Source organism: Pholis gunnellus (assembly GCF_910591455.1).
Source record: "Pholis gunnellus genome assembly, chromosome: 23".
In the NCBI taxonomy this organism is placed as follows: Eukaryota; Metazoa; Chordata; class Actinopteri; order Perciformes; family Pholidae; genus Pholis; species Pholis gunnellus.
Window position 1 is genome coordinate 1452627 of NC_136550.1, and position 23594 is coordinate 1476220.

At 41.3% G+C, this 23594-nt stretch overlaps 3 protein-coding genes across 5 annotated transcripts; 1 reads left to right on the forward strand and 2 right to left on the reverse strand.

The window, feature by feature from the left end:
- Positions 1–426: 426 nt before the first annotated feature.
- LOC306714720 (uncharacterized protein) lies at positions 427–3183 on the reverse strand. The gene is made up of 5 exons (XM_079184834.1): positions 3043–3183; positions 2646–2855; positions 2284–2339; positions 1697–2056; positions 427–1534 (listed from the first exon to the last, which is right to left on the reverse strand). Exons 2-5 carry the CDS (start codon positions 2702–2704, stop codon positions 1302–1304), a joined length of 708 nt encoding a protein of 235 aa, XP_079040960.1. The 5' UTR covers positions 2705–2855; positions 3043–3183; the 3' UTR covers positions 427–1301.
- A 10420-nt stretch (positions 3184–13603) lies between these two features.
- On the reverse strand, positions 13604–18156 carry LOC306714728 (uncharacterized protein). Of its 2 annotated transcripts, none has more exons than XM_079184847.1 (5): positions 18074–18156; positions 16352–16405; positions 15668–15723; positions 15179–15535; positions 13604–15016 (listed from the first exon to the last, which is right to left on the reverse strand). In XM_079184847.1, exons 3-5 carry the CDS (start codon positions 15714–15716, stop codon positions 14841–14843), a joined length of 582 nt encoding a protein of 193 aa, XP_079040973.1. In that variant the 5' UTR covers positions 15717–15723; positions 16352–16405; positions 18074–18156; the 3' UTR covers positions 13604–14840. The 2 variants fall into 2 exon arrangements, with proteins under 2 accessions (XP_079040973.1, XP_079040974.1); XM_079184848.1 differs by lacking the exon at positions 18074–18156 and adding an exon at positions 17179–17366 and having other exon boundaries at positions 16352–17134.
- A 104-nt stretch (positions 18157–18260) lies between these two features.
- On the forward strand, positions 18261–23424 carry LOC306714725 (uncharacterized protein). 2 transcript variants are annotated; one of them, XM_079184842.1, is made up of 4 exons: positions 18261–18423; positions 21903–21958; positions 22087–22443; positions 22606–23424. In XM_079184842.1, exons 2-4 carry the CDS (start codon positions 21910–21912, stop codon positions 22839–22841), a joined length of 642 nt encoding a protein of 213 aa, XP_079040968.1. In that variant the 5' UTR covers positions 18261–18423; positions 21903–21909; the 3' UTR covers positions 22842–23424. The 2 variants fall into 2 exon arrangements, with proteins under 2 accessions (XP_079040968.1, XP_079040969.1); XM_079184843.1 differs by having other exon boundaries at positions 22609–23424.
- The last annotated feature ends 170 nt before the right edge of the window (positions 23425–23594 follow it).

Consider the following 23594-nt stretch of genomic DNA (forward strand, 5'->3'; position numbering starts at 1 on the left):
CTTTAGCAGGTTTAAAGGGAAAAGAACCTGAAAGAGGAAGCTGAATGTATCCTGAACCCGGGCTGAAGCAACGTCTGTCTCTCTGATGAAGAGACAGAAGCAGAACCAGGGGAACACAAGGGGTTAAACACACTGGGGAGGTTTAGGTGATTAGACACAGGTGGATCCAATCAGGGGGCGGGGCACAAAAATCACAAAGGCAGGAAGTGAAGACTCTGAAACGAGAGGAGAGGAGAGTACCACAAAATAAAAGAGGAAACACTGAAGTGGCTAAATATAGTTCGACATCTCCATCGTCATTATTTTAACTTTCAAAAGACTCAAACCACTTACAGCACAAACAATATGCTGAACTTCTATTGTTTTCATACATTCATAATGTATATTAGTGAGATTCATGTGGATATTAATGGATAAAGACAATCATCATGTTTCATCTTATTTTTATTTATAGATTTAGAACAAATACAATGAAATGTAAATAAAGAAAGTTCAGTAAACTAATGAAAATCATAAAATATGAAAATCAAGTTAAAATTTCTGAAAAGCAGCAGGAAGAGCTCAACATGTGGTGCAACCCTTTGTTCATAACTCACATAACACAATTCATCATGTAACTTAAACGACTTGCAGCACTGTTCTCCTTCATATGAAAACACGATTAAAACATTTAGTTTTTTAGAGAAATGTTTTCTTCATTGTACCATTCAACTTCATATCATTCAGCTCCACTTCGAACAGCTGTTAAGTACATTTAAACCCATTGAGCTGATAATACTTCTCTTTCACTCTTCTCTTTAGGTAGCAGTTGTGTGGTATGAATACCTTCACTATTAATAGTTAATAGTTTTACTTCAAATGAACAGCACTGTTACTAAAAGCTGTTAATAAATCACATTATTAAGTTTTAATTTGACTTCATGTGAGAAAGTTACCATTTAGATTCACAATATGTGAAGTTTTTCCAGAGAACTCCTGTTTGTAAATTTGTTCTTTTGGTAAAATCAATATAAAGGTTCATTTAATAGGCAATAATAAGCTGAGCTTACATACAATGAAATTTATCACCATAAATAACAGACAGCTGTAACCGATAAAAAAATTAAAATATAAAAGGCCAGAGTTTACAAGACATTCATGCTTCTCAGCAGTATTTCAATGAAAACCACCACAGAGAACCCCTCTCACTCCTACGACCAGCTGTGACTGAGCAGCTCATTCAGACGTCAGATCATCACAACGAGACCTTCAGACGCTGCTTTGGACCTCCGACCTCTGAGAGACTAGATTCATGTTTGTCTTTATGTATTCATTGACTCTAGTTCTATAGACAGAGCGGGAACCATTGAATCTTGTTGATTTCTACGCAGACAGTAATAACCACCCAGCAGAGTTCCTACCACCACCAGTCCTACTGCACAGTAGAGGACGATGAATCCCGGACTCTCTGCTATTGATGGACTTCCTGTCGGTGAAGGATCTCTTCCTCCACTTGTTGTGTTTGGTCTCTCAGGTTTGGGTTGAACCCTCTCTGCTGTAAAGAGACCAAACGAGTCTGAGTCATTCATGAGAAGAACCAACATCTCACTGAAACATGAACTAAACGTCCTCAACAGATTAAACTGAAACATATTCCACAGATCCTGTAAGAAGGAAGTGAAACGAGTGAGGAAGTTCTTCTACTGAATCAACTCACCTGTGACGTTGAGGAGACATTTCCCATAATCTTGACCATCACCTGTGTTCACATCACACCGGTAATAACCTGAGTCATCAGTCCTGAGTCTGGACATGTGGAGTCTGAGTCGTCCTTCTCTGAGGACGTCTTTGTCAAACTTGACTCGTCCTGCAAACCGTTTGTCCTGATACTTTGAGACCTCGACACCTTCATACAGATCAAACAGGACTGAGCGTGTGACACCAGTTAACAGTACACAGATGATATTGAGGGATTTGGGGGGACCGTCTGTTCTGGTCTTGAAGGTCCATTCCAGAGTGACGTCCTGGTTCTCCTCTGCCTGATAGGAGCTCTGTGTCACATTCACTACTACTGATCCTGTTGAGGAGACAGAGAGGGAGAGTGAGGAGCAGACAAACCGACAACGTCAACATGAGAGCCTTTAAACTCCACCTGGAGATGTTTACTGACGCTGAGCTTTAAAGACACAAAGGTATGAAAAAGGTGCATGATTGTAATAATAACTAGAGTCATGTTAAAGTGTGTTAGTGAGGCTGAAGGTGTATTTAGTCTGTGTGGAGAACAAAGTGAAGCTGTAAACTAACCAGAGACACAGGAGGTCAGTGTAATGAGCAGCAGGATGCTGCAGATCATCTTCTCCCTGTGAGAGGAGACAGAGGACCAACAGAGGAATCACTGATGTGTTGCTGTCACTAGATGGAGCCAGTTACATAGATTAGAATTATTACACAGAGGAAGAACCAGGAGTAAAAAGTCTCCTCAACAGAGACTCAATGTAACAAAAATGTGTAACTAGTCCAATCATTCTTCAATCATTTCTCATTTTATGAAACAGCTACCATGTAAAAGCAATAAAACACAGCACGTCTTCTTTGTAGCATTCATGTTGTTTTGATTCATTACGAATTAAAGCTCATGAACACAATGAAGTCGGAAGAACGATTACCCAATTCTGGAAAAAGGGACCATCAGGGGAGCACCTGAATTCACCACTGTCACTGTCATTCTTTGAAGGTGGCTGAAAAATGGTCGACTTGATCGCTGTTTTTTGTCACCCCTCCCTTCTGCTGCGGCCACTTGATCTCGCCTAAGTTCAAGGCGAGGCCCAGCTGATCTAAAACGAGCCTACTGCCATGTCTTCAGGCTGGTCCGGGCGCTGTTGAGAAACACCCATAGAGAGTGACTACCGCAACAACACGCAGCACAAGATACCTGAATGCTGATAACAACATACTAAACAAACAGAACAACATATTAAACATAAATAAAGTATAAACTGCTGGTTTGAGTTAGTTTGTGCATCATGAGGACTGAAAGTTCAAAGTAGAGAAGATTGAGCCTACCTTAACCTCCTTTGAACACTGAGTCTGTAGAGATCAATAAGTCCAGACAGAATATCTTTAAAACAGGATTTACTACAGGTATAGAGAAGACATCGACCTTCCGTCGCTCCCTGACTGTACCTTTGGTCCGGAGGGACCAAACCCGACTGTCTTGGCAGACTCCTCTTGAGGTGTATTTCGTTCTTTCTGTTAATGATTGATATCTCAGCCGTTCACCTCGATGACGACAGAATTATTACCCGATATAAACATCCAGACTTCAAAGTTCAGTTCAGTTAGTTCGGATCAAATTAACGTTCATCGTCTCACATGAACTCACCACACGGTGACATTAAATGTGTTTGAATATGAAACTGTAGTTTAACCTCACTGTGTTTCATCCCGTCTGTTACTCACCGTCTTTTATTCATCGTCAGTATTTTAACTCACTGAGTCCAAAAAAAATTTCAAACGACTTGCAGCACAAACAATATGCTGATCTTCTATTATTTTCATAATGTATATTAGTGAGATTCATGAGGATATGAATGGATAAAGAATCATCATGTTTCATCTTATTTTTATTTTGAACAAATACAATGAACAGTCAATAAACCTGTCAGTAAACAAGTTCTCGTAAAAACATAATATAAATAATTATAATTTAAATGAACCAGCATCATATCAGAAAGTAAAGTGTTCAGTACATTGTGCAGATAATTCCTCTTTTTTCACTCTTCACATTGAGACCATTTAGATCCACAACAAGTGGTCAGTTTATCAGATAAATCCTGTTTGTAAATGTGCTGTGATGGTTGTCAGAGATGTGAAAGCTGCTACGGGTTTAAAACCAAACTGTCTTCTGGTAAAATGAATATAAAAGTTAATTTAACAGCATTAAACATATATACAACAAAACAATGACAGTAAATAACAGCTAACTGTAACAGACAAACATAAATGAAAAGATACATTCACAGGTCACACTGGAACTGGACAGACAGTGATGAAGAGGAGGATGAAGGACGAGGTGAAGATCATCAGACAGTGATGAAGAGGAGGATGAAGGACGAGATGAAGACCATCAGACAGTGATGAAGAGGAGGATGAAGGACGAGATGAAGACCATCAGACAGTGATGAAGAGGAGGATGAAGGACGAGGTGAAGATCATCAGACAGTGATGAAGAGGAGGATGAAGGACGAGATGAAGACCATCAGACAGTGATGAAGAGGAGGATGAAGGACGAGGTGAAGACCATCAGACAGTGATGAAGAGGAGGATGAAGCACGAGATGAAGACCATCAGACAGTGATGAAGAGGAGGATGAAGGACGAGGTGAAGATCATCAGACAGTGATGAAGAGGAGGATGAAGGACGAGATGAAGACCATCAGACAGTGATGAAGAGGAGGATGAAGGACGAGGTGAAGATCATCAGACAGTGATGAAGAGGAGGATGAAGGACGAGATGAAGACCATCAGACAGTGATGAAGAGGAGGATGAAGGACGAGGTGAAGACCATCAGACAGTGATGAAGAGGAGGATGAAGCACGAGATGAAGACCATCAGACAGTGATGAAGAGGAGGATGAAGGACGAGATGAAGACCATCAGACAGTGATGAAGAGGAGGATGAAGGACGAGATGAAGACCATCAGACAGTGATGAAGAGGAGGATGAAGGACGAGATGAAAACCATCAGACAGTGATGAAGAGGAGGATGAAGGACGAGATGAAGACCATCAGACAGTGATGAAGAGGAGGATGAAGCACAAGATGAAGACCATAGAGAACCCCTCTCACTCCTACGACCGGCTGTGACTGAGCAGCTCATTCAGACGTCAGATCATCACAACGAGACCTTCAGACGCTGCTTTGGACCTCCGACCTCTGAGAGACTAGATTCATGTCTATGAGGAGAGATTCATTGGATCTAGTTCTGTAGCAAAAAGAGTGATTCATTGACTCTTGTTTTCTATGCGGAAAGTGAAAGAAACCCCCCAAAACAACAGACAGAGTTCCTACTACCATCAGTCCCACAACAAAGTAGAGGCCGATTCTTCCCCGTCTCTCTGCTTGTGATGGACTTCCTGTCTGTGAAGGATCTCTTCCTCCACTTGATGAGTTTGGTCTCTCAGGTTTGGGTCGAACCCTCTCTGCTGTAAAGAGACCAAACGAGTCTGAGTCATTCATGAGAAGAACCAACATCTCACTGAAACATGAACTAAACGTCCTCAACAGATTAAACTGAGGAAGTCCACAATAATTTTTTTATCCAGGAAATCTCCTGAATTGAACCTGATGAGAAACTTCTACTGAATCAACTCACCTGTGATATTGAGGAGACATTTCCTTAATCGCCAACCTTCACCTGTGTTCACTCCACACACGTAAAGACCTGAGTCATCAGTCCTGAGTCTGGACATGTGGAGTCTGAGTCGTCCTTCTTTGAGGACGTCTTCGTTAAACTTGACTCGTCCTGCAAACCGTTTGTTCTGAGAGTCTGAGACCTCGACACCTTCATGAAGATGAAACAGGATGAAGGGTGTGAGAACCGTTAACATCTGACAGAAGATGTTAATGGACTTGATGGAACCGTCTGTTCTGGGCATGAAGGTCCATTCCAGAGTGACATCCTGGTTCTCCTCTGCCTGATAGGAGCTCTGTGTCACCTCCACGAATGATCCTGTTGAGGAGACAGAGAGGGAGAGTGAGGAGCAGACAAACCGACAACGTCAACATGAGAGCCTTTAAACTCCACCTGGAGATGTTTACTGACGCTGAGCTTTAAAGACACAAAGTGAAGCTGTAAACTAACCAGAGACACAGGAGGTCAGTGGGATGAGCAGCAGGATGCTGCAGATCATCTTCTCCCTGTGAGAGGAGACAGAGGACCAGAGTCATGAACACATCACATCACAGCTCAAGAGAGACCAGCTACAGTCTGTCTGTAGTCACTGCAACACTTCTTCTACATCCCAAGTTTATTTGTCATCTCCTCGCTCGAACTGAAGTTGTTCTGCTTCGCCATATTGACGGCTGTTCCAAAGCTCTTATTTATAGGAGCGAGGACGCAGGAGAACAAACTTCCAGGAAGTGTTTTAACGGCTGACACGCCCCCTCATTGTTCATCAGTCATGTGATTGGACGCTGCAGCCGATCAGACTATATATATATATATATATATTCATTGTAGACTGAACAACAAAAGGACCACAAACAACTTTCTTCATCTATTAGAAAGATTTGTGTTTTCATGATCTCATATTTCCCTCAATAACTTTGTTATGAAACAATTAAAGTCAGAGATCTTTACATCATTTATCATCAGTGTTGGGTTTGATGAGTTATATCATTTAAATTTCCCTCGAAACATTGAGCCCAAAAAATGAATGTCAGTATTCAAGAGAAACCATAATCATGTTCTGTTTTATTTTTATTTTTATTAATAACGTCACAATCAGAGTTTCGAAACATACAGACACAAATAATTCATAAATAAGACAAACGCAGTCTGCCGGTAGAAATCGGTCCTGCGCTTATAAACAGTACACAGTATAAATACCACAGATAAATACACAATGCAGTTTGTTAAAAATATAAAACCGCATATTGAGAAATGCCCACACTCTTAATGTGTTGTCACGTATTGTAAAATAACAAAAAATAAAGGCTAAAAACTACCACAGCAAGTTGTGGCAGCTGAGCCTCTGCTGCCACAACTTGAGCTTGCCCTTTGGACGGTATTTTAATTAAATATTTGTTTGTAAAATCACAATTTAACAGCATGTTTCTACAGCGGCCAGAACAGACCAACCTTAAAGATGTTAATCTCACACTCAGATAAATGAAAGAGCTTTATACTTTCTCATAACGCTTTGCCGTCCTGCTCATCTGGTTTGGGTTCCAATTTGGAACTGGCCAACTTCCAAAACATGACAGATTTCAGTGACACCGATTCTTTGTCCTGGAATGAGCAGCCACACCTCAGGGTGCAGTTCTTCTATGAGTATGAAACAGCTAAATCAGTTGTTACGTTGCAATTATGGCAAAATATGACTGAAGCTGAATTATTAGTGGCATATCTGTTAATCGGTAGTTTTATGTAACATGCTTCATGCTGTTCTTTTATATAAAAAAATTAAATATATAAAAACAGACAATCCAATTTATAGTCGTTATAACGTTCACATTAGTAAATGCTTTTAATATAACTGCATAGTCAACATTTCCCTGAGGTGAGCCACGTGCACGAACGTTAACGTGACAGAAGGAAACAGTTCACAATGAAGAGTCGTGATCTACTAACACTGAGTACATTAAGACATTTAGTTCCTCTGTGGTATTTCAGCAGAAACACAGTTCAAGGGTCGGACAGGATCAGCGGTTCTCCTCCTGCTGGAGTCGTAATTCTACTATTTTTGTAATGAAGATGGATAATTTCTCGTGCTGCTGTCAAAATCCTAAATGAATGCTGCAGCAAGCCTCTCCACTGTAATGTTTCAACAGACACACTAACCCCTGTGTGTAGAATGAGTTACCGTCCTGTCTAAGATAAGATAATCCTTTGATAGTCTGTAATTTACAGGTTTACAGCAGCATAGTGGACAGTGCACACAAGAGTCAGTAAAAAAAACAATTATTACAAATAAGTAATAAAACAGTAAAGAATATTAAATAAGTAAAACATCATATGTACGCGTGTTTGAGCTCAGTACACTCTCTATGTAGGCTGTCTATGAATGCATGGACAGGTCTCAAACCGATCAATCAGATTAATAACGACATACGATAGAAAGAGCGTTTTGTAAAGGATTTATTGACGCGAGTGTTTTGAACAAGCATCGACACCGTGGTGCTGAGAGGATATTCCAACCACTCATCTGTTTTATGCAAGCGAAAATAAACCAGTAGACACGCCCCCTCTGAGAATCACACAGACAGGTGCTGTAGACACGCCCCCTCTGAGAGAGTCACACAGACACACACCTGGTGCAGGTGCTGACTGAAGCAGCAGAGTGAAGCTAGACAGTCACCACAGAAAGGTCGACCCTCTCCCCAGACAATGGAGATATTCTCATCTTGAAAAGACCATTTCAGAGTCATGGTAAACAGTATTTAATGGTAAACATTAGTGTGTATTTGAATGACATTACAGGAAGTAAACATTGACCCAAGTTGTTGCTGAGCAGTTCAGTTCAGTGTAAACAGTGGAAGCTACCTGGTTAACTGGTTTATTTCTTTTAACATTGATCTAAGGACGAGGCTATCAACAGACCTCATATTGCACTTAAACTTAACAGAAGAGAATATTCTGGAATATTTTATTTTTATTTATTTATTTCAAATTGAACATCTTCAATATTAGTGTTTGTATGTAAGACTATAGCCCAAAGTTATTTTCTTTAAGTGTTCTTGAAGTTCTTTAATTAATAAATGGAAAGCAAAGTTATATTTGACTCCTCCCCTTTTCTTTGCTGATCCGAACCGAACCGTGACTCAAGAACCGTGAGGTTTGTGATCCGGTCCATCCTCGTCATCTTTGTTCTGGAAAAGTCTAGATGTCATCTATTTAGTTTTATTGTAATTACTTCTATTGTTTCTATCATGTAAAGTGTCTTTGAGTACCTTTTAAAGCATATACAAATAAAATGTATTATGATTAGTATTATTATTAGTATTATTATTAAAATCAGACGTTACATTGCAATTAATATGGCAAAATGTTACTTTTTGCTAAATTATTAGTGGCATATCCGTTAATCAGTGAGTAAACAGTAGTTTGTTTTGTTGTAACATGCTTCATGCTGTTATTTTAAATAAAAAAATGAAATAAATATAAAGAGACAATCATTTATAGTGGTTTTAAGTTAGAATAACGGTCAGTTACAGTTTAACGGCACTCAGGCTCATAAACAAATGGATACACATATAAACATGATTATTATATCTCCTAAAGAATAAACAGAGTAAAGCCCGGAGCTCACCGTTTAAAGCCGTGTTAAAGGAGAGAAGACACGTCCAGACGAGCACGGAGCCGCAGAGCTGAAGCATAAGAACAGCCGGTAGAAGGACGGAGGAGCCGCCGTAGTGAGCTCCAGCGGAGCCGCTTAAAGCGTCTGTAGTGAGCTCCAGCGGAGAGGCTTGTCTGAGTAATGAAGCCACGAGTGTTACAGCTGCTTTATATATGACGACGTAATGAAACGTGTGCACGTATGTAATGACATCATGGCGCAAATTTTGCATTTTGGCTCGTTTCCAGGTTTCACCCTTTGCTTTGTTTAACCAACACACCTCTAGGCTTAACATAACTATAAACAAAAGATAAATGAACTGATGAGTAATCATCATGTGACTGTTACAAATAAACAGAACTGTTATAGACAAACAAGATACATAAATGTGAGTATATATGAATATCTTTATAAGTTCATTGTCGGACTCGGAAACAAGTGAAATAAATAGACGAATCTTGACTCAAGCTTTTTTTTTCTTCCTTATTTCCAACTGAGCACATTCATTCTGCTGGAGAAAGGCCACGCTTTTTAAATATATATATTTTTTTTCTTCAGATTTTTCTGTTCTTTTTCACATCAAATGCTAAATGTTGCACAGGAAGCACAGACAAACAGGATCAGAAGTAAACACACACTCACATATTTAGTAATAATAATACCAGCAGCTGATAAAAAAGACGTTAAAAGAAACATGAAATGTTCATTTGATATTTTGAACTATCAGACTTCAGATCTTCCATAAATAAGTTTAAATCTGTCATACAACGACACACTGGGTCTTGTATGTCTGTCGTTATCTGCCTGGAGATGAAGTCCCGCCCCCTCTACCTCATTCAGGCTGAACCTGTTTCTACTTTCACTTTTATGGAATTTAAGTGAGTTGCATGTGCTATTCAATAATAGCACATGCATGGAAACAAAAACACATTTGCATCCTTTTGTACTGATTGTGTGTCTTATTGCAGTCTTTTTGTTTGTCTTTGTAGTTCTTTTGGTCTGTTTGTAGTCTTATTGTATCTCTTTGTAGTTCTCTTGGTCTCTTTGCATGTACTTGCTACGGCCGGCAGTTTTCCTTGTGTTGCAAATGGACTACAACTGCATTTTCTTGTGCAGACCTGTGTCGCATAATGACAATAAATGATCTTTGAATCCTTGAGCTTCAGAGAAAAACATTGTACGTTTAGAGCACTGCATCTATCTGGCAGCCTGACACAGACTCAAGGGCCCAAAATGTCAGTTTTCTGTTTCCTGTTTACACACCAAACACTAAAATGTTGCTCTGCAGGTAAAGTCGACCCTGACGTGTCGTACACTGACGTCATCATCACACAGGAAGCTCAGACCGACAGGATCAGAGGTAAACACACACTCACACTCAGTGATAACAACAGCAGCAGCTGATACAAAAGACGTTAAAAGAAACATGAACAAAAACCTCAAATATTCATGTGACATCCCATAAATAACAGTTTAAATCTGTAACGACGCACTGGGTCCATGTGTGTTTGTTGTCATCTGCCTGGAGACGGAAGTCCCGCCCCTCTACGCTCCTATTGGTCCGTTTCTGTGTCACAACAGCCCGTCGCCATGGTGACATAGCAAACGAAACAGCATTACCTCATTCAGGCTGAATCCGTTTCTATTTTTACTTTTATGGAATTTAAGTGACGAGATGCAGTTAATAATAGCACGTGCATGGAAACAAAAACACAGAAAGACAAATAATAAGAGTTTAAAACAAGCATCTCGTGCGTTCTGTTACTTTACTTCAAGCATCACAGCCTCGCGGTGCCTCCTGATGTTTCATTCTATATTTCATAATCAAGGAGCGGACAGATACTCGTGGTTTTAATGCTCATATTTGGTTTTATTGCAGAATTTAAAGCCTCAGAGTACAGTGGACACATCTGTTATTATCCTCTTTAAGGGGAAACCCTCCTTTGTTCTCCGTTTCCTGTTTACAGTAATGTACCGTTCATGTTTGTGGGAATCGAACAGTGACACAGTGTTTCTATTATTCTGTCCACCGTGTCCTTCCTCCACAGACGCGGCCGCTGCTCCGACCTTCATCAGTCAAACAGGCGTTGGCATCTATTCTGTGGTGTTAAACCTGTTAAACCTGTTAAAACAGGACAAGACGTTGCATTGTGGGTTTTATAGGAAACTGGTGGATTAAAGTTGAGTTTTCTAATTAAACCGGCATCAACAAGGGATTAAAGTCTTATTAGTCAATTAAAAACTCATAGTTTCATCGTCTAAATATGTTTCAGCTCTAAATGATGAAATCAATCTGTTAAATGTTTTCAGTACCAGACACGGATATTAGTTCAAGAAAAGCCATTCATCTCTCACACATCTCTGCTTTGTGTCGTCTGAATATATAATTCACATATCACGGAGGTGAACGCTGGACGAGAACACATTCCACATCTTTCAAAATACAGGTTTTCTCCCTCAAACTGACCTACCACCAAAACTCTGTATTTACACACATTTACATGCTATTGAAAAACGTTATGTTCAAAACATAACTAACATCACTATAAATTAGAGAGGGGGGGGGGGGGGGGGGGGGCAACACAGTATAGTATGTTGTGGCAATATTGTATCAATAGACAGATGCCAAGTATCAATCTTCTCTGATATAAACTATTCATATTGCAAATTCAATTGAAAGCTGAATGTTGGTGAAGTTTAAAAAGGGATACAAACGATGAGAAATGAGGAAAAACACTTAAAAGATACAGTAACACTTTATAATAACTACACACTATGAAACATTAGTTAAGGATGAGTAAGCACTTAATTCATCCTTTATAAAGCATTGTTCCTACATTAACACTCATTAGTACACAATTTATAACAACAGTTATAAATGTTTTTTTCGTCATTAATAAGGGGGGATGAAACATCGGTATCTTCCTTGGTCGGCCAGCGTGACGTTGGTGATCTTCAGCGAGATGTTTCCGTCTTTCAGCTCGTCGGTGAACAGCGTTGTCCTCCTGACGTACGACCGGATCTTCATGTCCGGGATCTCGTGCCGGCGCCTGTAGAGGTGCACGTACTCCACCCGGCTCAGCGGGTCCGCGGGGTCCGGCTTGAGGTCGGGCAACGACCACTCCACCGTCAGACCCTCCACGTTGAACTTGGGCTCCAGGTGGCACGGCAGGATGACGTCGTCGCCCGGGGCGGCCACGATTGGCCGACGAGACCCAATCACCTGAGGTTGATCTGCAAAAAACACGGAGGAACGAGTTTGAGCTACTTTACCTCAACTTTTATTTGAACTTCTAAACTACTCACACCAGACTTCCAGGACTGATAACATGTGACGCTGATTGGACTTCAGAGCTAAAAAGGAAGCTGGACTCTGCAAACTAACAACTATTTCTATCAAGGTCTACAACTATGTCTTTCATCTCCCTCTCGGATCTCAATGAATCACTCTCTGGCATGAAGACTCCTACCTGTGACCTGGACCCTGTCCCTTCCACTCTAGTCATGGCTTGTCTCCCGGCCCTCCGCCCACACCTCCTCCCTGTCTACTAGCTCCGCCCCTCCAGCCCTCAAACTCACCTCAGTCACACCCATCCTCAGAAAACCTGGCCTTGACCCCGACATCCACAACAACTACAGACCCGTCTCCAATCTCCCTTTTCTGTCTAAAATACTGGAACGCACTGTTGCCCACCGACTCAAAACCCACCTGGACTCAAACCAACTGTATGAACCATTTCAATCCAGATTCAGATCTCATCACAGCACAGAAACTGCCCTCATCAAAGTCACCAACGACGCTTTATATATCCTGGTAGCAGGGGCGGCCCGGGAGTTACTGTCAGACCGGCCCACTCAATGCATCGCACGTATCGACCAGTCAGTGGAAGAATACCCACACACTTCACATTATTTTGGATGATTACAAAGAAATTACATCGTATATGTTTTTTTTATATACTTACGATGGGGTGTGAACATCAGTGGTATCAGTAGTGTTGCATGCTGTGTGTGTGTGTGTGTGTTGAAGGTGCATAACAAAACAATAAGTTAAGTAACAGAACCTAAACTAACTCTGCCGGCCCAGGTGCATTATTATTACCTCACTACATGAGTAGTTTTTGCAGCAGCTCACTCTTTTCTGCAACTCCGTCTGTGATGTTCTCACTGTCCAACATCTGCAAAACATCTGAGTATCCATCAACATAAAAGCCTCCAGGTGCTGTTGAGAGCGTGAGCTTTGTTTGACATGCTACCTGTGTGACAGAGAGCGTGAGCTGCCTGCTCCAAACATCCGGCTGTATTTCAAAGAGCCGTTAGTGTCACCTAGTGGAGAGAAAAAGGTAAAACTAAACTTTCCTGTATTTTTGTCTCTTAATTCTTAAACAACAAATGGTTGAGTGGAGATTAAACCAGTTCACTTGAAAACACTTCTGGAGAATCTTTTTTTTGGGGGTCAAAACCTCTATTGAGGTCAAAAACAATGACAACAGAGACTTTTTTATTTTTTATTTCAATTTAATAAAGAAATACATATAAATATAGAGAATGTATTTCATGTATCGGAATAAAAAACAAGGCCACAAGGTTGAAATATGTACAGACAGAATTAAAGTACAGATGTTTTTTGCAACAATAGAAAATATACATTATTTATGAAATAACATGTAAACAACCATTTTGTGCAGTAAGAGAAATACTAAAGACAAAAAGTTTGTTTGTTCAATCAAATACTTAATACTTCATTGTTGAACATCTTTCTGTCTTTTCCTTCATTAAGATCCATAATCAACCAGTTAATTAATGCTAAACGCTACATTCAAATAAAACTTAAGTTCATGTTCTTGAAGCATCTAAATGAGCTTTAGAGGCCGACAGCAGCAGAAATAAACAGAACTCCATCGAGTTCATTTGTACAAAAATGTTTTCAACATACAGTAGAATCAATGTAACAACACAGCGACGTGATTGTCATTCATTTCTGTTGTTAAAGAAACAAACAGAAGAGGCTGATCCTCACACACAAAGGCAGCCGAGGACAATAATACGTTGTTAAAAGTCTTCATTGTGCATTATAGTTCTGATACCAACACAATAAAAAAGGCAGTTTGTGGTTGGCAGGAAGATGTGTAGTCTCTGTTAGTAACTCGACTTCTATGACTAATACATTTGTTAGTTCTGAATTAATGCGGCAGTATTGAACTGTGGGTAACAACACTGGTGAGGCTCAGCTTAAGAGCTGTGTACCAGGGTTATTTCTGTAACCACCACCATGAATAAATAGCTTCTCAGTTAGAACCACGCATATTTAATTTAATGTGTCTATTTATGTAAATCTGGGCGTCCAAACCAATTAACAGCCCGAGAAGAAGCACTTTGTTAAACAACGTTTAGCTTTGATGAAGGAACGATTTCAAGTAAAATATCTCGACCACTAAAACATTTGACACAAACATTCATGTTCCCCTGAGGATGAACCGGAACATCTTTGGTGATCAATTAACTTTAGCGCCATCGAGACGACATTTGAACTAAACTAAACATTTCCAAAATATCACTCAAACCCTTCAAGTCCCATCAGTTCAACATGGCGACGGCTTCTCGGTTCGGTTCAATACGACACAGTGGTGCCACGGTCCAGTACGGCACGGTTCAATACAATATAATTGGTTTTATCTTTCCCACATTTTAAGCTTCTGCATGTTCCAAATACAATAGTATTATTCAAACGTATTGTTCGGTTTGTAATGCGTACCGAACCGTAAGCCTCGTACTGAGCGCTTCAATACAAACACGTGTATTGTTACAGCACTCTATTTTGATTTTGTTTTCTACGCAGACAGTAATAACCACCCAGCAGAGTTCCTACCACCATCAGTCCCACTGCACAGTAGAGGACGATCCATCCCGGACTCTCTGCTTGTGGTGGACTTCCTGTCGTTGAAGGATCTCTCTCAGGTTTGGGTTGAACCATCTCTGCTGTAAAGAGACCAAACGAGTCTGAGTCATTCATGAGAAGAACCAACATCTCACTGAAACATGAACTAAACGTCCTCAACAGATTAAACGGAAACATATTCCACAGATCCTGTAAGAAGGAAGTGAAACGAGTGAGGAAGTTCTTCTACTGAATCAACTCACCTGTGACGTTGAGGCGACATTCCCTTGAACCTTTACCTTCACCTGTGAGCACATCACACCGGTAAACACCTGAGTCATCAGTCCTGAGTCTGGACATGTGGAGTCTGAGTCGTCCTTCTCTGAGGACGTCTTTGTCAAACTGGACTCGTCCTGCAAACCGTTTGTTCTGAGACTCTGAGACCTCGACACCTTCATACAGATCAAACAGGGTGAAGGGTGTGACACCATTGTACATATCACAGGAGATAAAAAGGGAGTCGATGGAACCGTCTGTTCTGGGCATGAAGGTCCATTCCAGAGTGACGTCCTGGTTCTCCTCTGCCTGATAGGAGCTCTGTGTCACCTCCACGAATGGTCCTGTTGAGGAGACAGAGAGGGAGAGTGAGGAGCAGACAAACCGACAACGTCAACATGAGAGCCTTTAAACTCCACCTGGAGATGTTTACTGACGCTGAGCTTTAAAGACACAAAGTGAAGCTGTAAACTAACCAGAGACACAGGAGGTCAGTGTGATGAGCAGCAGGATGCTGCAGATCATCTTCTCCCTGTGAGAGGAGACAGAGGACCAGAGTCATGAACACATCACATCACAGCTCAAGAGAGACCAGCTACAGTCTGTCTGTAGTCACGGCAACACTTCTTCTTCTTCTTCTGTGGTTCTTGTGACAACATGTCTGACCAGAGGACTGACACCAGGAGAGGAATCACTGCTGTTAGGAGGATTAGAATTTACAGGAAATCCTGAACTGGTTTCAGATGAACTGAAGAAGTCAAAGTTGGTTCTGGTTCAACATGGATGGGGACCCGTCTAAGGTGGAGGGTCTGGGTATCCTCCCACCAGAACTTCTTGAGCGTAAAAACACTTTTTCTCACAATTTGTACGCATAAATTTATAGTAAAAATGAAACGCAACATTCAAAATATAAAAACAAAATGAAATATAATGCCATAGAGCTCTCCTTTCAAAAAAGGGTTAAAGATGGAACAATAAATAAACATGAAATCAGAGGATATTTATTTATTTAGTAATTGAAGCTGTTTTGACTAAAACGAGTAAATAGATTATATGAAGTTCTCATCTTGTGAGGAAAGAGTCTGAAGACGTTCAAATCAGGGAGTACGAAGTACAACTCTAGTCTACAGGCATTGATAAATGAACGAGAGCTCCCTTACCTTCTTTAAACGTTGCCAAAGCCACACAGGAGTCGGTTTCAGATGGTCGGCCATCTGTAAATAAAACAAGAATTAATAATACGAGTTCGAAGTCCGTTCCAGCTGCATCATCCCCTTCGCGGGAGCCCCATACTCTGGGCCTTTCTCAATACCCAAGTTCACAAGTACGGACTTGTGAACTTTTGGAGTATGGACTTGAAGTCTGGACTCCAAGTCCAGACTTCAAGTACAGAGGACACAGTATGGACAATTGGAACAGCAGCTTACTTGATGACATCACCACCTCAGCTGGTTTTGCTAATGAGTTTAATCCGTTTTTTTACTGTAAAGTATTTTTACAATCAAACTAAATATGACAACCCTGCTTTTTTCATTTTCATTTAAAATAAAATAAAATATTTTTTTAATTATATTATATACACATATATACATACAATTATATGTATTTATACATATATATATTCAGATCCGGATTGCTGTGCTCTTTGCCGATGAGGAAAACGCTACAGAGACGTCAATACCAGCGCTAAGTTTCAAAAAGACTCGCCGAGATCAGGCTGTTCTAGGCGGGCACCGTGAGCGCGGAGCCCCCGGTGCTGGCGGGGTTTTACTGCCGAGATCAGGCTGTTCTAGGCGGGCACCGTGAGCGCGGAGCCCCCGGTGCTGGCAGGGTTTTACTGCCGAGATCAGGCAGTTCTAGGCGGGCACCGTGAGCGCGGAGCCCCCGGTGCTGGCGGGGTTTTACTGCCGAGATCAGGCAGTTCTAGGCGGGTAACATGAGCGCTGAGCCCCCGGTACAGGTTTACTGCCGGTCCCGCTAGCAACACCTCACATCTCCGAAATCGTCGGAGCAGATTTTTTAATCGGCTGAATCTTGACAAACCGACCACGGATTTGATGCTCAAACAACTAACTTCTCGCCTAAAAACATCCTAAAATTACTTTCTGTGACTTAACAACAGTAGTATTTCGAAAGTTTCAACTTCCAGTTGTGTGATTTCTCCTCCACCATCGTTTCCTGTTGCTGGTGCAAAATGCATTCTGGGATATTTGGCTGTCCCAAGTACACACAAGTCACCTCCGATGCATCCCCGGTAAAATGGGCGGAGCGAGCCACATCCGGGCATTTGGACCTGGCTTGGCTTGATGTGAACTTTGAATTGGAACAGTACTTGGGCTGAGACTGATGACGTTTCACAAGTCCACAAGTTCACAAGTACAGAGAAGTACGCATATTGAGAAAGGCTCTCTGATTGGCTGCCGTCTGCTAAACGCTTACGTTAGCCTAGCTGTGATGCTAACCGGCGCTTCGAACTAGAGACTCAGACACGGTAGTCCGAAGAGAGGCCACCCGGTTAGAATGAAACACGCGTAAATAAATACGAACGGGGTCTTCAAACTACAAATGGCCTACAGATTGGAGCTAACAGGACGTCACTGTTGGTGTCACTTTCCGTTATCATTTGAGGGCTGCTGAGAAATGACCCCCCCCCCCCCCCGAGATAACACCCTGTCCATGTTCCAGGAGTGACGCAGCTCCTCTCAAACGAGACAAATGCTTAAAAACAACATATTAAACATTAACAACATATTAAACATAAACAACATATTAAACATTAACAACATATTAAACATAAACATATATAAAGTTATGAGCTGCAGGACCGCAGGCTGGAGTACGCGTGAGGACTGAACGTTTAAAGTAGAGAAGAAGGAGCTTACCTTAAAGTCTGAGTCTGTAGAGATCCATGATTCACTGCATCAATGAGTCCAGACAGAACATTCCCTGACTGTAACGGTCTGCAGTCTGCAGGAGCTGTGATCACGTGATCATCGTGCTCCGCCCACACCGCCTGAAAGCTCGTGTGGGCGGAGCACGATGATGTCACACACAAACAAACATCACGTGATCACAGCTCCTGCAGACCGTTACAGTCAGTGAACTTCTTCTAAATATTGTACCAGAACGACAGGAAGTTCATCTTCCTCCATAACAGAGGTGTGATGAAGATGTTCGTATCTGGACTCATTGATGCAGTGAATCATTGATCTCTACAGACTCAGACTTTAAGGTAAGCTCCTTCTTCTCTACTTTAAACGTTCAGTCCTCACGACGGACTCCAGCCTGCGGTCCCGCAGTTCATTATATATGTTAATGTTTAATATTTTGTTAATGTTTAATATGTTGTTTTTAAGCATTTGTCTCGTTGGAGAGGAGCTGCGCCACTCCAGGAAAAAGAAAGTGATCTTATCTCCGGGGGGGGGGGGGGGGGGCGGGGTCATTTTTCAGCAGATAAACAGGAAGTGACACCAACAGTGACGTCCTGTTAGCTCCGATCTGTAGGCCACTTGTAGTTTGAAGACCCCGTTCGTATTTATTTACGCGTGTTTGTAAATCTACATTCTAACCGGGTGGCCTCTCTTCGGACTACCGTGTCTGAGTCTCTAATTCGAAGCGCCGGTTAGCATCACAGCTAGGCTAACGTAAGCGTTTAGCAGACGGCAGCCAATCAGAGGCAGAGTAGTGCGGGGACTTCCTGCAGGGCGCTCCCGCGCATGCGCAGAAAGGGATGATGCAGCTGGAACGGAGAGGACAACACACTTCTGGTTTGGTTTTGTATAGCTGTACAGAGAATCATCTTTTTCTTTTTTTCAAAGTGAAACTAAGGCATCCATGTAAATGATTTCTATGTGCATTTGTGTAACTCCTGCTGTGTCAAGTTTGCATCCTTGTGTTAACATTATTAAAAACGGTTTCTCAATGTGATTCGGCCAATTTTTGCAGAAAATGTGCCTGCAGGGGAGGGTGACTCCCTTGCAAGCAAAAAAAAGAAAAAATACAAAGTGTGTGCATATGTGTTACTACAAGTTAATAAACACGTTTGCTGACGTTTGCTTTGCTGCTGTTGTTTTTGTTAACTGTCTCGATGGATTTCCTCTGCTTTGGGATTGCAAGTATCCAGGTTCAGGAGAGGCAGTGAGTGGGAAAGCAACTGCTGCCACTTGGCCGTGGTTTGTCCTCATGGATGAGGTGTTGGGACAGAGGCCTTCTTTAAACAGGAGAGTGGGGCTCCAGCATGAGAGGAGGGAGCCTGAGGAGCTCAGTCTCTCTTCATTTTGTTCTCTGCCTGTTTAAACTGACACTGATTTTGTGAAGTTGTGAAGGTTTGTGGTGGGAGGTTGGGGACAGTGGGTGAGTTTGGGGTACCCTCTACATAGTGAACTTTAGGTTTATTGGTCGGTGGCCCCTCTGTATTTGTTTTGGTGAAGAAGTTTTGGTGTAAAATCATTTAGTTTGTTTTGTTTTCAGAGGTAGGAGTTAGCCAGAAAATACAACAGACTATTATAGTACTCTTTAATAATGAAAGGTCGGGCTTGATCCTTAAGATCTTCCTCTATATTCTTCATTATACGAATCAAACTTAGTTAAAAGGGTGCGGGTCTTGCTCTATCTCTTACAAATCAAAGTTTACTAGATTATGGGTCAATAAATGTGGTGACACACGTCTCTCACTCGTGTCCTCAGTTTCATTGTTGTCTGTTTTCACTCGTAGTCCCTGTTGACCATTTGTGCTTTTGTTCGTTTACAGTTTCTATGTGAACTTCAAAATAGTTGTGCAGAACAAAATAACTATTGATAGGAAAAGTAAAGTCTTTATGGTCTATTTGACTCTAAATGGACCATAATTGACTAAATGAACATCATGCTGTATTGAAGAAGACTTGAAACTGGAGAACCTTTTAAGCCCTAGCCCTATTTTTAGGCCTCTGTTCGAAAATTGCATACCCATACTAAAAAGACTAATTCTGTAACTACATGGTTTATTTTATTAATTTTGATGTTATAATACAGGTAACACTTGTGAGATTTGTTCAGATGTGTAAATATCAGTGTATATGTTACTGGTTAAGAGTAAATGAAGATGGCACACAGCTCAAATTGAAAAGTTTCAGGTTCACCTGGAAAGAAAAGCATTGAAAGCATGAGTATCTCTTTTGAATGATGCAGGTGAAAGTTTAAAACTCTCCCAAATGATAGCACAACATTTCAACAGTCTCTAAAAAAAATGTGGCTTTATAAAGTTTACTGCGTCATGGCGACAAATACGTGATACTGTGGTACATCTTCTCGTTGATTATATTAGTTTGTGTATAATTGTGTCTGCAGTGTGTAAAATGGTTTCGATGATGTTTTTGCCCAGAATTTCTTTGTTAAGTCTGTATATGATGTGCGTAGCATTCTTATATTCGTTTCTGAAAAGTGCGTTCTACGACACGCTGCCACGCTAAACTGTCTCGCTGGAGGACCAAATGGTCCTTGGTCTGTACCAGAAGGACCATAAACTCATGTTTACAATGTTTACTGAGGTAATAAATCAAGAGAGAAGTAGAGTCATTTTCTCATAGACTTCTATACAACCAGAGGAGTCGCCCCCTGGTGGTCAGTGGAGAGAATGCAGGTCTTCACTTATGCATTGGCTTTACTCGGCAGAACCGAAGCCAACTGCTGCTTGAAATTTACTGCTTGTCTATTTGTGACGCTACGGTACAGGTATTTGGATAGCCCAAAGCATGAAGATAGACCTACAAGTAACTCTTGGCTGTTGTACCTGGACCCACAGGGGGCTGTCAGACTGCTCCCTGGTCTCAGCCTCTATGGCAGCAGAGAGTTCATGGCACACCTGTAGGCTCTCAAGGTGGTACTGCTGCTCGTAGTCAGGCAAGAACCTGTAGCCTTCAACAGGCAGCTGAGAGAATTCTGGGGCATTTGGATGTTTCATGATTCCCCTAGTAGCCTCAAGAAGGCACTGGTATGACAAAAATGATCCAAAGGGCACGGGACCAAATTTAGACTCCACCATGGTGAGTTCCTCAAGTCTGTGAAGAACCTTACAGATCCCTAGCTGTGGCTGAAAGTTTATCAATTTCTACCCAACAGACATCACATCCGGGTCAGGAAGGGGCCCGACAAATACAGATCATATCAGGATTCATACCACATAGATAAAGGAGGTCCAAAGCCTAAAAATACGGATGATCTTGCACCATCAGTTCAATGAGAGAACAAGTAAATCTGTTCTACAACTACATTTATGGATGTTTTGTTTCATAATTACGGAGGCTGTAATTTATATCAGCTATATTTTGTGCATTTTTATTTGCACTGACAACTGCAATTTTGAGAGTGGATCTATTTGCAGATGTTTGGAATAACATTCATGGTTTACTCACCTGACTATGTTGCATATAAGGTGGATTTGACACCTGACTTCACACCAACTTTACTCTTCAATTTTGGTCTACAAACCACCATCTCATCAACTGATTATGTCTGGATCCCTTGTTAAAAGACGACAAAGACTGTAAACCTGTGTACTTGAAAATGCTTCCTTATAGTCTCGAAATACCCGCCTCTGGTCAGCCATGTTGTCACAAGAAGCACAGAAGAAGAAGAAGAAGTGTTGCAGTGACTACAGACTGACTGTAGCTGGTCTCTCTTGAGCTGTGATGTGATGTGTTCATGACTCTGGTCCTCTGTCTCCTCTCACAGGGAGAAGATGATCTACAGCATCCTGCTGCTCATCCCACTGACCTCCTGTGTCTCTGGTTAGTTTACAGCTTCAATTTGTGTCTTTAAAGCTCAGCGTCAGTAAACATCTCCAGGTGGAGTTTAAAGGCTCTCATGTTGACGTTGTTTGTCTGCTCCTCACTCTCCCTCTCTGTCTCCTCAACAGGATCAGTAGTGAATGTGACACAGAGCTCCTATCAGGCAGAGGAGAACCACAACGTCACTCTGGAATGGACCTTCAAGACCAGAACAGATGGTTCCATCAAGTCCATTAACATCTACTGTGAGATGTTAAATGATCTCACACCCTTCATCCTGTTTCATCTTCATGAAGGTGTCGAGGTCTCAGAGTCTCAGAACAAACGGTTTGCAGGACGAGTTCAGTTTGACAAAGACGTCCTCAGAGAAGGACGACTCAGACTCCACATGTCCAGACTCAGGACTGATGACTCAGGTCTTTACGTGTGTGATGTGCTCACAGTTTATGGTGAAGGTTCGAGGAAATGTCTCCTCAACGTCACAGGTGAGTTGATTCAGTAGAAGAACTTCCTCACTCGTTACACTTCCTTCTTACAGGATCTGTGGAATATGTTTCAGTTTAATCTGTTGAGGACGTTTAGTTCATGTTTCAGTGAGATGTTGGTTCTTCTCATGAATGACTCAGACTCGTTTGGTCTCTTTACAGCAGAGAGGGTTCAACCCAAACCTGAGACACCAAACACAACAAGTGGAGGAAAAGATCCTTCAACGACAGGAAGTCCATCACAACCAGTGAGTCCGGGATTGATCGTCCTCTACTGTGCAGTGGGACTGGTGGTGGTGATGGTGGTAGGAACTCTGCTGGGTGTTTGTTACTATCTGCGTAGAAAACATTCAATGAATCCCCCTCCGCCTGAAGAACAAGTTCCAATGAATCCATAAAGACAAACATGAATCTAGTCTCTCAGAGGTCGGAGGTCCAAAGCAGCGTCTGAAGGTCTCGTTGTGATGATCTGATGTCTGAATGAGCTGCTCAGTCACAGCTGGTTGTAGGAGTGAGAGGGGTTCTCTATGGTGGTTTTCATTGAAATACTGCTGAGGAGCATGAATTTATCTTTCCATTTATTTGTGTCTGTTACAGCGATCTGTTATTTACTCTCATTGTTTATATGTTTTAAAGTCAAGCTCATATTCATTATTGCCTATTAAATGAACTTTTATGTTCATTTTACTAGCAGACCTTTTTTAAACCCATGGCAGCTCTCACATCTAGATTTATCTGATAAACTGACCACATGTGAATCTAAACGGTCTAAATGTTTCTTCAAGCAAAGAGTGAAAGTATTATCGACACAATGTCCTAAAATGTACTTCACGTCCGTTCAAAGTGGAGCTTTCATTTCTGATATAATGGTGCTTTGTTTAAATTGGAACTAATTTAATATTTTATGTTTTTTTATGAGAACTTGTTGACTGATCCTGTATTTACAGTTCATTGTATTTGTTCAAAAACTTTCAATAAAAATAAGATGAAACATGATTGTCCATATCCATTCATATCCTCATGAATCTCACTAATATACATTATGTCTGTATGAAAATAATAGAAGATCAGCATATTGTTTGTGCTGCAAGTCGTTTGAAAGTTATTTTGGACTCAGTGAGTTAAAATACTGACGATGGATAAAAGACGGT

Bases quoted from the DNA above. Each gene is read 5' to 3' on its own strand.
- LOC306714720 (XM_079184834.1), bottom strand. From the start codon at position 2,704: ATGACAGTGACAGTGGTGAATTCAGGTGCTCCCCTGATGGTCCCTTTT. The intron at 2,340-2,645 runs GTAATCGTTCTT...CTCCTCTCACAG, and splicing joins GTCCCTTTTTCCAGAATTGG to GGAGAAGATGATCTGCAGCA. The intron at 1,535-1,696 runs GTGAGTTGATTC...GTCTCTTTACAG, and splicing joins ATGTCTCCTCAACGTCACAG to CAGAGAGGGTTCAACCCAAA.
- LOC306714728 (XM_079184847.1), bottom strand. From the start codon at position 15,716: ATGATCTGCAGCATCCTGCTGCTCATCACACTGACCTCCTGTGTCTCT. The intron at 15,536-15,667 runs GTTAGTTTACAG...TCTCCTCAACAG, and splicing joins ACTGACCTCCTGTGTCTCTG to GACCATTCGTGGAGGTGACA. The intron at 15,017-15,178 runs GTGAGTTGATTC...GTCTCTTTACAG, and splicing joins ATGTCGCCTCAACGTCACAG to CAGAGATGGTTCAACCCAAA.
- LOC306714725 (XM_079184842.1), top strand. From the start codon at position 21,910: ATGATCTACAGCATCCTGCTGCTCATCCCACTGACCTCCTGTGTCTCT. The intron at 21,959-22,086 runs GTTAGTTTACAG...TCTCCTCAACAG, and splicing joins ACTGACCTCCTGTGTCTCTG to GATCAGTAGTGAATGTGACA. The intron at 22,444-22,605 runs GTGAGTTGATTC...GTCTCTTTACAG, and splicing joins ATGTCTCCTCAACGTCACAG to CAGAGAGGGTTCAACCCAAA.